This window comes from Trachymyrmex cornetzi, unplaced genomic scaffold, assembly GCF_001594075.2.
Source record: "Trachymyrmex cornetzi isolate Tcor2-1 unplaced genomic scaffold, Tcor1.1 scaffold262, whole genome shotgun sequence".
NCBI classification, from domain to species: Eukaryota; Metazoa; Arthropoda; class Insecta; order Hymenoptera; family Formicidae; genus Trachymyrmex; species Trachymyrmex cornetzi.
Genome location: NW_017297292.1, coordinates 336,879 through 353,218, shown reverse-complemented (window position 1 = coordinate 353,218; position 16,340 = coordinate 336,879). Strand labels below are relative to the sequence as shown.

General features: G+C 34.8%; 1 protein-coding gene across 1 annotated transcript in view; it reads left to right on the top strand.

Annotated features, from left to right (window-relative positions):
* LOC108761798 (cell adhesion molecule 2) overlaps window positions 1-14,191 on the top strand; it is a 43,030-nt gene extending 28,839 nt beyond the window's left edge. The window contains exons 3-5 of the mRNA XM_018508523.1: window positions 5,921-6,149; window positions 6,908-7,207; window positions 13,979-14,191. Coding sequence (XP_018364025.1) covers window positions 5,921-6,149; window positions 6,908-7,207; window positions 13,979-14,079 — 630 coding nt within the window. The 3' untranslated portion in view covers window positions 14,080-14,191. The remainder of the gene's footprint in view (window positions 1-5,920; window positions 6,150-6,907; window positions 7,208-13,978) is intronic.
* The last annotated feature ends 2,149 nt before the right edge of the window (window positions 14,192-16,340 follow it).

The window sequence follows — 16,340 nt, the reverse complement described above, 5'->3', positions numbered from 1 at the left end:
AAATATTTTTATGATATTCTAAATATTTAATAAAATAATTTTTTTATCTTAAAATAGAAATACTAGTTTTTATTATATTTTATTTTTCCTCAAAGTACTTTTAATGAAAAAAATATTTTTTATTATTTCCTTATTTAAGAAATGTATCACACTATATATATTTCTAATATACGAAATATTTTAAACAAATGTTAATCAAATAATTATTAGTTAAAAACAATATTCAAAAATATACCTTTTTATATTATTCGGTTTAAAAGAAATTAGGATATTTTTTTCCTTTTAATAAAAACTTTGCAGCATTTGCAAAAGAGTTTAATAATCCTTAAAATATTAAAATTGTCAAATCTATCTTCTAACATATTTTTTTAATAATATAAAATGCTTTGCGAAAGGAAATATTTTATAAATATAATAAATCTAATACATATATTCTACAAATACTGCACGTATACATTGTATTTCGCATTTTCAGTACTTAACTGAAGGCATGCATTCAATCGAATGTTCCAGGAAACGCACAATACTGAAATTATCTTCATTCAATGTTGATAGATTAAATTCCGATACATACTTGATGCAACGTGATATCAAAAGGGGAGAAAGAGCTTTTAATCGTATTCGTGATACAAACGCCTGTCTGATTAGCGCGCTAACGCTATCGGATTATCAGGAGAAAAACAGCAAAATTCCACGCAATGCAGCTCATATGGATATTAAAAAAAAGGCAAAGAGGCGAAATTACTGAAGTGAAAATACAATATTCTACAAAATAATAAAGCAATAAAAATGTAATTTAAACAGTGGAATATTATTTATATTTCCATCATTAACACAAGAATTCGTGGTGCGTTTCTTTGTCACGAATTACAATTTCGTACAGAAAACCACACAAAAAATAAAACACTCACAGCATACATCGTGTACGTTTAATCTTTGATCGTTTTATTTAAGTTAAAATGCCTATGTTTTATATTTATAAAAGCAAATATTTTCCAACTTAACTTTACAATTAAATTTTAATAAATTAACTCCACGATTATTTTCAATATTAGTGGAAAGATTGTAAATAAAGATTTGTTTTTACTTGAATGAGATTTCAAATAGCATCGAAGAATATTGTAAAATTCTAAATAAGATTTGCGAAGACACGTTTTTGTACCATCGTATTCAGGCTGAAAATGTATTCTGACGTGCGTCACGAAGCATCTTTCAACGCGCGTGTGTTAACAATTACTGTGTCGATATCGAATGAGATAGCAGTTAGTATATACTTGACAAAAAGAAAGATATTTTACGAAGAAAGCTACAAAACCATTGAATTCCGTGAGACGAAGCAGCAAAAAGCATCAACTAACAGTATAGATAACCGCACGTTCAACAATCAGCACAAAAGTGCTCATGAAAAAGAAACGATTATGAAAATAAAAAAAAATTAAAAAGAAAAGAATAAACTCTTGCATTTTTGTCGTATATCCCATAGAGGTGGATTTAATATTAACAGAGTGGTTGTAAATTATCCCCGTACTTCTATTTTTTTTTACTTCTGCTGCAGAAGTTCTGCAGTGTATATTCCCGCATGGCATAAATACCAGAACCCCATATAGTTTATCAATAGAAATGAAACTCAAAAAAATTTTAATTGCGTTTTAAGCTAGGATTATCTTTTGTGAATAAAAAAACTATACTGTAATAATTTAAAGTCATTAACAGAGAAAGGGGAGACGCTTGCAAACTTCTTGCGCTTTCCGTGAGTAAAGGCATACATCCGGCTAGCTCACCTTACAGCTAGCTGCCTTACAGGCAATATGAGAAACCATTTGCCACACGTTACGCTCGCTTTGGTTTCACTTAACGTTCGACATTCATCATTGCCGACGTCTTCTTGCAGTTTTCGCGCGGATGCAGTGTTTCCTCTCCCGTTCCTCGCGCCGGCGCGTCCACGAATCGCCCCATTCGTCCCGATGGATAAGTTGGGAAGCGCTAAACTGCTTTTGTTCCCATGCAATAGCTACCGCTAGCCAGACACCGCGAAAGACGTAAACTTCGTTGAGTAAATACGCTAAGTGGTGCCAACGTCGGGCACATATGTAAACGGCATTTGCACGGCGCGTATATATACGTGTGCAATGGGGAACAGTGTGCCGAACCGACACACTCCTGACCTCGCCCGGTTTATATACGAGGTCGGAGCTCTGTGAAAATATCGACGAACAGCCAAGCCGCCCACACTCCTAAAGACCAACCCCTCCGGTAGGGGAAAAGGCAGAGGGTTGAAATTTCCCGCATTGGGGACGCGCAACCCGGCGCACGAAAACCTCGACGTTAATATGCGTCGAACTTACCGTTACCGCGAATTCCAATGTTATGGTTTTGCTTCCATTGCCTCGCGATTGCTTTCGGGATGGATGGTTGACAGGCGATAACGATAAATTATTTTAACGCGGGGGTGTTTTGCACGCACGATTTTTCGAGCACTATGATTTAGAAGCATTATGATTTAGCGATGCATGTATGCAATATACGATCGAAAATGTGTAAAAGGTACAAGTTCAAGGTACACAGAAAGCACGTGCGTTTATGTACATTTCTCTAATTAAATTCTAATTAATTCGGCATATATTAATGTGATTAATAATAAAATAAATAACAAGCATAATTTTCAACCGATCAAACTTAATAATATGGAAATTATTGAGCGAAAAATGTCATTTAACTTTTCAGAGAGAGAGAGAGAGAGAGAGAGAGAGTTTTTTTTTAGAGAGAGAGAGAGAGAGAGAGAGAGAGAGAGAGAGAGAGAGAGAGAGCTATGACGTTTCATTAAAACATGTGTTTATATATATATGTATATACGTATATATTTCTCTAATTAAACTGTAATTACTTCGATAAACATTAATGCATTTAGTAATAAAATGTATACCAAGCATAATTTTCAGCTGATTAAATTTAATAACATGAAAATGTCAATTATAATCTAAATCTTTTTTTTTGTGAGAGCGAGAATACTTAATAATATGGAAATTATTGAGCGAAAAATGTCATTTAACTTTTCAAAAAGAGAGAGAGAGAGAGAAAGAGAGAGAACTATGACGTTTCATTAAAACTTTGTGTGTTTATACACACATACATACACACACATATGGCGGATTCCACCTAAAAATTTGACTCGTTTGGGATTTTTAAAATCATGAAAACTTGTTAGTGCACATATTTGTATAAAATTGAGTGCCAGAGAGAATAAATATATGCCTGAAAAAAAATTTCTGGTTGAAAATGGACAAATCAGAATTTTCTGCTTAAATTTATTACAATTCTAGTTGAGATAATCGGAATTCTGGTTGATATCATATTTTTGGTAAAATCTACTAGAATTCTTATTTTTACCAAAATAATTATATCAATTAGAATTCTAGTTACCTCAAGTAGAATTTTAGTAGATTCAATAAAAAAATTCTGATTCGTCCATTTTCCATCAGAATTACTATTTAATCCAATCACACTATTTTTCTCAGTGTTGTGTCCAAGATTAATTAATTAATCACACATTAATGCAGTTAATAATATAACAAGTATAATTTTTAGATAATTAAACTTAATAATATATGAACATCGAGAGGAAAACGTCAATGTCGTAATTTCTTTGAGAGAGAGAGAGGGGGATGGAGACAGAGAGAAATACAATTTATTTTTTATCATATATGATCTATTGCTATATAATAACACCATTTCTTTTCGCATGCAGATTTTTTTATGATTCTCTACATACTTCATATCTGAAAACTATAGAAAAATAAAAAAGTACTCGCTTTGTTGGAACAAAAATGCATATACTTTGTTGAAAGCTCGACGAGTCTCTGCGCAATAGTCCTCGGGAATATTAAAACAGACGGTGAGCTTCGACGAGAATGCCTTTTCTTACGGTTTAACTTTTAAGTGACCGAACTTTCTTCACGAGTAAAATTTAATTTCTCGTCCCCATTCACTTATCATCGCGATGTATTCCACGAAAGAACGGATAATGTGATTAAGTCGGTCCTTTTATTGTACCTATTCAAAATGATAATTACAATTTTCTAAGACACCCGGTGTGATATTCTGTTATACAATTAAAAATTCAGCAATGCAATGTGATTAATCTAAATTATATAAGAAATAATATTTTAATTGCACAAACTGATCTTTATGCAAATTCGTATCATTTCGTAATTTTATATTTATAGCATCTACAATACGTAGTGTAATTCAATCCAAAGAATTAATCCTTAGAATTAATTCAATCCAAAGTTTAATAGTATCGCGCGCGAGAGATGACTCGTTAATTCTACCTTCAAGGTAAAAAAGTTAGTCGCGCGAGAAAAAATGCATAGGGCTGAAATGTCAGAAAGGTGCCTCTAAGATAATATTATTTCTGAAGAATTTCCGAGACGATCTTGAATGTGTAAGAAGACGCCTGGATCGTTCCGCGTTCCGCGGAATCCTTTTATTTCCCGTTCGAAGTCTTTCCTGGAAAATCGCCGAAGACTCTCGAAGTCTCACACTCTGACGCCAGCACCGCGTGAACGAGAGGCGCTGGTGCCTGGGAATCTGCTTTGCGTGCGCTGGCAACGAAGGAAGCGCCCGAAACTCTCACCAGGAAACTTTCTGTATTCCTCCGCAACTTTTCTTACGTTTCGACACGGGTCGGTGGCTTTCGGCATTCCGCGGGCAAGGAAATAGACGGATCCCTCGTTCACTCCTTCCGTTCCAGGATCGCGGTAAAGTTGGTCAGGCGTACTGTACGAAGTACTTCACGATGCAAAAAATCCGACACGAATGGTTATCAGAGTTATCGAGATGAGTTTCCATTCCAATGAGCGTATTTTTCCGAAAGTTAAGTTACTCTTGCCGGAAAGAATTTAAACAACGCGTTAAATTCGTGCCATAAAAATAAAGTCCTGTTTATATAAAAATTGTTTCTATATATACAGTTAATTCGTCATTTGGATGATAATACAAAAATTATTTTGGATAAATGGAAATATAAAGAATAACTTTTTCATTATCTCTCTACTTTGTAAAAGTAATATGGAAATTTGTAATTTTATTCTTTTTTTCAGAGAATACATATCTGATAATAGCAACTATATAGATGACAACTATACAAAATTTTATATTATATAGAATTAATGTACATAGTTGAAAACTATCGCATAGTTATTCGAATTATAAAATATAATTTATTGAACTATGTATGTACATTAATTCTACATAACGTAAAACTTAAATAGCGGATTCCATATAGTTGCTATCATTAAGTTTTTTAAGATTAGAATGTTTTTCAATTTATTGGAGATCACGATACAACTAGAAATAGAATTTTTCGTGTAAAAATAAGTAAAAGATGTAAAATATAATTTACATACACAATACACAGAAGGTTATTAGCTCTTAAGCCAATTCAAAGACTTAGACAAACATCAAAAGACATGATAATGTCTCGTACTAAGAGCATAAATAATACTTTAAAAGCTCTTTAAATATACTAAAAAAAATCTCACATAATAAATTACTAAGTATAAATAAAAAAACATCTTCGTTTTAAAAGAAGACAATAAAAAAGACTTTTTTGTTCTTAAACCAATCCAATGAGAGACTTAGAGAGAAATAAATAATACCTTAAGCTCTATAATATTCATCTTTAAATATACTGAAAAAATCTTTCATTATAGGTTATTAAGTACAAATTAAAAAGTATCTTCCATGTAAAAGAAAACAATAAAAAATTACATGTGTTATAGGTATAGGAAGCACACGATATTGAGATCACTCAATTGTTTAAATGAAATGTAGTGTAGTCAATAAAAGACAGCTCGGACACTCCGTATATTGACTATCGATTTATCATTTATCACCATTATTGCCAACTTTGTTTGCGAAGGTATCCTGGGTCAGGCACAGGGACATCCACATCCTGACGGCGGGAGCGTACACGTACACAAGTGACCAACGATTTCAAGCACTACACAGACAAAACACGGGCCACGGCAACGAATGGTCCGACTGGACCCTCTGCATAAAGTGGGCACAGGAGCGTGACCAGGGAATCTACGAATGTCAGATTTCCACCATACCTATCAAATCGTATCAGTTTCACTTGAATGTCGTTGGTAAGTTCCATATGTCGTTAAATCTAATCTCATTCATCGTATTGCGTGCGTTCTACCATTCGATGAAATTCCCAAAAACACTTCTGGTACGCGTTTTAACTTCAGTCCGTGATATTGGTCCGCGTAATAACGAAGCGGCATGCTCGCTTTTAACTTTAAAAAAAAAATCCATTTCTGTGCTCGCAACGAGATTGAATTAATATTATGAGTAATAAAAGGGTAGAGAAAAAGAATAAATTGACCGAATAAACGTAAAAAAATAAACGTTAAAAAAATAGACATTATTCGTGATCGAATACTGACCGATATACCAGAATGTGTAAAATTATATATTATAGCTCCAGCTTTTGTTCAATAAAATATCCGGAAGTTATGAATCAGTAAATTTAACGAAGAAAGGTTACGCTTGATGGAAATCCACTTTAACGATAATCCCGGGGCTAAATCTAACGCTAGAAGAGGCAAACGTCGACAGTGTCAACCTCATTATTTCAATTACCCTGACTTACATGGTATTTATTATGAAACTTCACATCTCATTACTTCTCACGGATCACGGGGTGGCTTTAAAGATACCTCGTTCTTCTCGTTCGCTAAATATACCGTTCCCAAAAGGCTATCACGTATGGATCTTTTTGAGTCTATCCAAGTCGAGATGGATGATCAAGAGGGATCGGGCAACATAGGGGCACGGGAAGAACGAGGGGAACGGAAGGAAAGGGGTAAGGAAGACGAAAGAAAATTCTTCTTTATCGCAGTACCTACAGCGACGATACTGGGCGGCCCCGAGTTGTACGTCGGTGCAGGCAGTACGATAAACCTGACGTGTGCCATACGCTTCAGCTCGGAGCCACCAGCCTACATCTTCTGGTACTACAATGAGAACGTCCTGAGCTACGACAGTCCCAGGGGCGGCGTCTCCGTGATAACCGAGAAGGGTGGCGACGTCACCACCTCCTGGCTTCTCATTCAAACGGCGCAGCCCTCGGACTCCGGGGAGTACAGCTGCAAGCCCAGTAACGCCAATACGGCGTCCATCAGGGTTCATGTCCTAAATGGTGAGTCTTTGCTCCTATGAATACGTCGACTTCGTCTTCATCGATGCATTTTACGAGCGATACGAGACAACGACATGCATTTTCGGTAGAGGTTCCGCTCGTCATTTCTTCATCAATTGAAGTGGTTCAATTAAAAATTTTACTTTTCGTATATTTAAAACGACGAACATTTTTGTCATTTATTTAAACAACGAATTGACCGACCGCTGGGATTAATTAATATACATATATACAGAAAGAACTTTGCTGAACATCTAAAAATTTAGGTAAATACAGATCTGAAAATAATTTTGCTAGACTATCAAAATAATTTTGTAGGAAACTCAAGCATAATGAGCAATGCAGCAAAAAGTTTCAACATTCTAACAACCAGCTTGAGCGTCCTACATAATTATTTTGATGACTCAACAAAGTTTTCAGATGTATTTCTAGCTAAAGGACTTCACACTAATTATATGTAAAACTGAGTCCCGGTGAAACAAATTAGTTTTCACATATAATGTAATTTATAAATATGTGGTAAATAAAAGATTACATAAGCATAAGGCTCAATAATGAAAAATTTGTAAAGCTTGTGCTCACAGATCACTTTTGATACATCACAGCTCAAAAACTATTCATTATTGAGCCTTATGTCTGCGACATCTTTTATTCGTCACATTATAAACTAGATTATAGGTATGTGAAAATTAATTTATCTCCCCAAGACCTAATTTTTCATATAATTAGTATGGAGTCTTTCTTAGATACTTCAGCAAAATGGTTCTTTCTGTGTACAGTGTACATATAACGTGCATTAAATCTGCGTTGATTAACAAATCTACGTGGATTTTAATTACATTGCTGAAAAGCAATTCGTATAATGACGGAAGATTTCCATGCCTTTTCATACCGGGCGAACTGTTCCAAATTAGCACCAAAAGATTTAAGGTAATTTCAATTACCAAGTAATAAAAATGTGCTTGTCTGGCTAAATTCTCATTCGCTCTCGACTTCGTGGAATTAATATAATTCTGCCGTGCGACGATTAAGTATCGTGTCGTTTCGAGGCGCCAGAATTCCGAATCGACCTGGCCAATCCGCAAGTTGCAATTTCCGCTCCGAAATGAATTCCCAAAGCGTACCGGCTGTCATCGGACCTTGCTTTATAGCGTGCGAAATTATTTTATTAGCCATCGCTGTTCCCGCTCAGAAGAGCTGTTGACGTTAACTATTCACATAGTCAGCTCGTAACCCGAGTCGTTCACATACATGATCGTTAAAACTATTCAGGGCCGATAGTGAATCGGAAAAGTTTTGTATACACCGAAATGCGCGTCTAGTTCCACTGTTCGCGATCCAAGCTAGAAATCGAATTTGTAAAAGGAAATACGAGGATGTGATAAATAGCACCTTGCGTCAAAAATCTACACTTTGCTAAAGTATCTAGAAAGTTAGATACAGATCTAAATAATTTTGGTAAACCATCAAAATAATTATGTAAGACATTCAAGCTGACACACAGAAAACATACTGTGTTTAAATAATAATTACTCGTTTCAACTATTTCAATAGTTCGTATGTCTGCAAATCTATTATAAGTTTATCATAAGCATTAAATTCATTCAAAATATATTCGCAATATATATTCTGAACTTAATAAGTTTAATACTTCTATCAAGATTATTGAATAAAATTAAGTTTGATTAATTTATTATAGATATAATCTTCTAAGGTCGAATCTTCAATAAAACTTTACAATATTCTTAAAAAAAGTCTTTTTTTAATTTGTAATAAGTGTATTTTACGACAATTTAAGACTATTATCACAAAAATATGCGTTGTTAAAGATAACCGTTAAAAAGAACCGAGTAATCATTTTTCTTAGCAGTAGAATGATATTTTTCGAATTTTTTACAATATTACTCATCATGCTCAAGTGTCCTATATAATTATTTTAATAGTTCAACAAAATTATTGTTAGATCTACTACATTTAGTTAAATTTTTTAATACTTCTGTAAAAGCGTTTTTTTCTGTGTACGTATTAATTGCAACAATCAGTCCGTTGTTGAAATACATAAATATCGAAATTTTTTGTAATATTATTCATTATGCTTGAGCGTCCTACATAATTATTTTAATAGTCCAACAAAATAACTTTTTCAGATTTGTATCTAGCTTTTTAAATACATTTTTAAATACGGCAAAACTGTTCTTTCCATGTATTCTGCCATATTTTCTTATCTTAGCGGCTTTTTCTTCCCTCATTCTTATGGCTCATGCTTAATGACTCTTAATTCTTATCACTCTAATGGGTTTCCGGCCTCGTGTACCTGTCTCGTGTATTCGTCGTAGTCAGAGAATATCGGCTTAGTCTCGCAGCTGGCCCTTCCCAGCTTTCGGCCGCGTTCGAAACTTGCCGCTCTATCAAACTCTTAGCAATTATGCGGTCGCAAAGTTCGCGCGCGTATACATATATAAATATATATGTATTGTATATACGCAAGCGCCCGCGTTAACAGGGCGCGAATACGAGGTACTGGTTCCGCATAATAAGGCTCTTCGTCATCCGCGACGAACGAAGGTACTGACGGAGTTCGCGAATGCTTCAATAACCCGGCTTGAATAATTTATTAATGAAGCGCATGCGGGAGACATTGAATTATGCTCGTTATTACGACTTGTTTTTCGCGATGCGACAACATCGCGCGAGCACGGATCAAATTTTCCTCGGTATTTTCGTGGATATTCCTATTATACATCTCGTTTAGTGGAATATATGAATTGCGAAATAGAGCGCGAAAATAATCCAGATATATATTGTGTCATGTATAACAAGCGACCATTTTCAAAACGTTATAAAAGTGTAACAGTATATTTTTATTTAAATTATACGATCTCAACTCTTCAGATATATTTCAACGCGAAGAGATGCCATTATTCAATGAATTTTTTGTTAATGGAATTAAACAAAATACAACCTGCCTCTCATTGAAAATTTATAAACTTCTGCTGCTCTCTATTAAAAATATATTGTACGTGATAAAAAATATTATTATTTAAAAACTGTGACTGGTAGTTCATACTTCATTGAGCATACAGAGAGATGAATTCGTACATAATAATAAAAAAAGAAGAATAGTTATTTTACTTATTATTTTAAATAACATTTTAAATATTTTAAATAACGTTGTTATTTTCAGATTATAATATTTTTTCTATAATTTTATATTTTTTATTTGACAATTTATTTATTTAGCAGAATTTAAAAATAAAAAGTAATATAATAAAAATTCAAGTTTAGTATATTTCAACGTAGAATAATAATATTTTGTTTTTTAATAATGCCAGACTTCAATCAATTTAATTTATTAAATTCCAATTATGGCTATTTAACCTTTCGTTTTAAATTTTAATTCTTACGTTCTGATATTTTCACTAAATCTGTATTAAGCGTACGAGTTGCATGAATTGCGAAATAAAAATTAACTTTATAAAAATAAAAATGAAAAGTTGCTTTTAAAATAAATCAAATAGATACAAATAAAAAATATCTATATGCACTGTTAAATCTATAGTGTCTAATTTAACCTAATGTAAGTCACCACTGCTCTTACTAAATATATCGTTATTTTCTACTAAAATGATAATTAAATTTAACACTATATAATGTTAAATTGATACTGTACAGTGTCAAATATAACCATTGTTTTAGTAAAAAATAACGATATTATTGAGTAGGAGGAATGGCGACTCACATTAAGTTAATTTGACCCTATAAAATTTGACAGTGTGAGTTTCAGCGGTTATTAGTGCATAAATAATGTATTTGTAAGGCGACAAGATATAATTTGCAAATAATTATAGACAGAATGTACTTGTTAAATTGTAACAACAAAATTAGTTGCAAACGTTTTAATTATGGATTGAGTCTTCTCTAACATTGGCAGTGTAGAAGTACAAACTCAGTAATTTCAACAATTACGGTGGCTCATATGGACATTTTACTTTTTATTTTTATGTTTATTTTTATTTGTAATTAATTAATTGTTTATTATTTCATTTGCATCAATTATCGCGCTGTATTCATATCACTACTTTTTTATGTTTTAATATCGTTAGTATATAACTTGTTAATGAATTATATACGGTAGAATAAATCAGTGTTCAATTTCCGTTATGTTTTGTCGTTCTCAATAATTCAATTACTTTCTTCGAAATGTTAGCTTGGAAACCATTGCAGCAATATCGATTAACATGTCTATTATAAAAAAAAAACCCACGATGAGCCGAATAAAATAGCCTGTAAGTACGCGCTCTTAAAATTTTACCATCGAAATCCCGATCTGTCCGTAGAATACGACACCTTAAAAGCTCGCAGAAATTTACAGCTGCCCACTTGATACCGCCTGAACGGGGCGGAAATTACTCTTCGATTCGCACACGCGTAGAACGGGCGCGCTCGCCTTGGCTGGCGCGACCGATATTCCGCATCGAAAGAAATATATAGGTCCTCCACTTCATGAAAACTTTGCCATTAGCCGCGTATCTCGGAATAATCCCTCGGAGTTCCAGTTACAACGCGTTAAAAACAATTTCGAAAAGTTCGCCTCTATATTCCGCCATTTCAGCGAGAGCCGTCGAAAAATCCTTGTGAAATTTCCTACGTTGCTGTAAGAAATGCGAATGGCGAACAAACAAACGGAGAGATGGACGAAAGTTTCGCGTGGGTACGAAAACTTGGAGAATTTACGAGGGCCAGAAAATTCCGCGGACATTATGGGCGGTGGGGACGTCCGGAAATTGTACTTCGATTCGTTTTACGTAGTGACCGATATCCGATAGAATGTCGGATAGAGAGGACGCGCCTAATACGCCGCTTCAGTCCGCTCGAAACTTTTACAATGGACGAAATCGTCGCGATCAACATTCCCGGCGTGGCGATCGTACGGCCCGGCGGTCCGGCAAATTGTGTGCCAGAAAACAGGATCATTTATCCGAATGTATCGTTCGCAGTTGACATTCATTAAAAAGTTTAGCCGACGCATTCCGCGACGCGGAACGAACGCCGCTCACAAGCGAGCGAGCGAGCGATTCAATTAATTTCACCAGTCACACCAACGGAGAAACTTTCTTCGCGCGGTACACGTCACTAGTATTTCAATAACTTTCCATGTGCAAATATCCATAGTGGCACCAGCACGCGCTGCACGGTAAGCTCTCGTTATCCAGATCACGCCCGGGAACTCCGAGCCGCTTCAACCCTCTCTCTCTCTCTTTCCCACCATCTCCGTTTTTGCCTTTCCGGTTCGTGTGAAGTAAATTATATTCACTGAATGAGACTTGATAGATTGATGGATGGTTTATTTATTCTCGCGGCATAAATCCCGAAGAACCTTTCGTAATAATGGTTTTACCACGTAACAGAAGCAGGAGTGACGTAATAAAAATGTATAGCTGGTTAGCCGAGTTTATAGTCAGAAAGATAATACAACACCTGTCATGATGGAAGACGAAGGAAAAAATAGGGAGATACTATTTTCTTTATAATCTTTATCCCTTTTTTTTCCTTCGATAAGTGCGAATTATTGTATAAGAAAAGAATTTATTTTGCTGAAATCTAAAAGTTTTTTAAAACTAAAATTTTAGCTGTAATAGATGCAGAACTGAAAATCATTTTGTTGGACCATTAAAATAATTATGTAGAAATCTCAAGCATCATGAGGAATATTACAAAAAGTTCTGATATTTTCAACCGATTTAAGAGTCCTACAGAATTATTTCGAAGGTTCAACAAAGTTATTTTCAGATGTGTATCTATAAAGGACTTCATACTAATTACATGAAAAATTGAGTTGCGATGAAATGAGTTAGTCTTCACAATGTGATGACCAAAGAACGTCATAGACATGAGATTCAATAATGGATAGTTTGAGAATTATGGTGTATTATAGATGCTCTGTGAGTACAAATGTAACATATAATATATTGTAATAAATAAAAGATATAAGGCTCAATAATGGATAATTTTAGAGCTATAGTTTCTTAACGATGCAAAATTTATGCTCACAGAACACAAGTTTCACTTTTATTATTGAGTTTTGTATCTACACTGTTAAATCTATAGAGTCAAATTTAATCTAATGTTAGTCGCCACTGCTCCTACTAAATATATCGTTATTTTTTACCAAGACGATAATTAAATTTGACACTGTATCGTGACACTATATCGCCAAATTGACACTGTATAGTCAAATATAACCATTGTTTTAGTATGAAATAACGATAAGATTGAGTAGGAGCAGTGGCGACTTACGTTAAGTTAAATTTGCCCCTACAGATTTAACAGTGTATGACATTCTTTGTTCACTATACTATATAAGTTGTATATATATATCTATATATATATATATATTATTTATGAAAACTATCTCACTACAGCTACGCAGCTACATTATGTGAAAACTAAAGCCTGCGGTGTAAGTTTGCGATGCTTGTTTTCCTGCTGGATTGCTAGCGTTTTAGTAAATTATTATAATTCCATACAGAACGCAGAATTTCTAGTAATTTACTAAAACGCAATCCAGCAAGAAAACAAGCATTGCAAACTTAACTCACTACAGCTACGCAGCTACATTATATATGAAACTCCACCGGGATCCAATTTTCTATATGATTATTGCGGAGTCCTTTTTAGGTACTTCCACAAAACCTTTCCATGTAGAAATGTTAAAATGAGATTTCAGCGCTGAGATACCGCTGCCTTAACCAGGATGTCTTTGTATTACAGGCGAGCGACCAGAAGCGATGCAGACGGGGACCGCGGGGCCGATATTGTCCTCGAGTTGTCTATTGGTGTCCCTCATCATTTTGTACATATCCTCGGTGTAAACGAAAACGAAAACAGCGCCAACGGCCGAAGCGGTACGTTCTTTCTGTCTACGCGAACGCGTTTTCACGTGCGTCCGCCCAGCAGACGTGATCGCGGGACAACCGCAATTTATACGGGACATAAAAAGATTCCGTGAATGGACTGAGATAGAGTGTGTTCAGTTGGCACGTTGCGCATAATTCACGATGCTTTTACCAAAGGAGGGAAAACTGCCAATCAAGGAAAAAATAGCGATTCCTCTTGTAAGTAGCAGCCCTCGGTTAATTGATTATTACTCCTTACAAAAGGCATCGTGAATTATAATTTATTAGCGAATACGCCAGATTATGTGGTACGTACTATATAACCAGAAAGTGCAAGACACATGAACGTTCACGAATACATGCTCCTATAAATCTGACCCTCCTGTTCCCTGACATTGGACGGGACGATGGTATTGAGTTGTTGCTCATCGATCCTATTAAGAAAATGAAGAACACTTACTTCGTTCGTCACTGATTATTGACCTCGCGCTGATCTGCATCGGAATTTAAGACGAAAAACTCGATAATGTGCGATTGACTTCCGTCATTTCGGCCGCGATGAATTCGCACACGTTCCCGACGCGAACGTAATCGCGTTCGGTGAAGGAGAGTTGCATCTTTCGGTAAGGAAGGTACTTAGTTAAGTAAACGTCGATGCTAATGCCGCGGGTGCTTCGCGGTAGATCTGGTGTACGAAATCCGCCCTCCTTCGCCCACAAACGGACGAGAAGACCGCCACCGAGAGGTCGCGGGTCTCCCCTTTCCATGATCCTCCCCCCACGATAATCCAGGTAATCCGCATCGCGAGAAACCGATTTACGAGAAGCGTTAAGGCGAGGAGCGATTGCCTTACGGTTTACGCTTTACGAGCAGTCGAATCATGGGAATGCAAGCTACGTGGATGGGATTCAATGGAAAATAAAACGTGACTGGAGTGCTCGATCCGGCAATTTTCCGTATTTCATAAAATTGCCGGCGCGATAATCGGCTGCGCGCTACTCACATACTCTCTCCGAGATGCTATCTTCAATCCTGGCGACGTTTCTCGCGATAAATTTCACCGCGATTTGCCGAGTTGGCAACTCGGACTCGGATCGTTCTCTCTCTCTCCGTGATTAGTTTTATATTGCGTTTGGAAATACCTCGAATTTTGACACTTCTCCAAAATCGTGTATTTCAATGTTATAAATCGTATAGCCTTTTTATAGGATTTTGTACTGTAGGTGATTTGAGAATTGATCGGTTTTATAATCCTTTTTTGTAATATTCCACTTTATATCCGCAAAGATTCACATTCTGATTTCTTTTCTTTTCTAATAGCGCTATATGATTTCACAGATTTATGAATCGAATAACTGAATAAGTATTTTATTTTTTGTTCTCTGTATAATATTTTTGACATGCTGTTTATCCAATTTTAATTACGGTTTGAAGCAGGCTTATCCAGTTTGAGCTCCGGATTCAGTACGAGTAAGATTTCGGGGACCATAAAGTGTTGATAAGCGTCACTCAGATGCGTATCAACACTTTACAGTCCCCGAAATCTTACACTGAATTTTTTTGCGTCGATGGCTTTGCGTTTTGGCTCAAGAGCTCAAATTGGGCAGGCCTGGTTTAAAGTCTTTCACTTCTTCTTACCATCATGTTTATTATCATATTATATTTTAATACTTTTTACCAAACTAGTGAAACGTAAATAGAATGGAAATATTTTCATTTTCGTGTTTTTTTCAAAGAATTTAATTTATTAATTATTTCGTAACCTTTACTATTGTTCATTTTCGGCCACTCCTTTCTATTTTATTTTTTTTTTGTTTTTTGTCAAAAACAAAGTATACTTTAACATTTATTCAGAAAATATATATGTATCGTCGCTAAATTAAAAAATTTTAAATTAAACAGCTGGAAGTATTATTTATTTTTATCGTAGCATTTTTTCATAACAAAACGTTAAAATTGATATTAATGGCTTTACGTAAATTTGATGTATGCAAGACTGAACGAAATATTGATTTTATGTTGTTCGCTTTGTAAATACGTAGTCACTCTCAAATCAATTATATCAATTATAATTATTGATCGGATATACGCATTACATAGCACTAAGCAATTAATTTGCACAGTTATAACCGCGTAAATGTTATATTAAATACATTTTTATATGTAGAAATTTCAGAAAATATTTAGTTTGAATTAATATATCAAAGTATGAATTTTAAGACAGAGTGCATTCACAT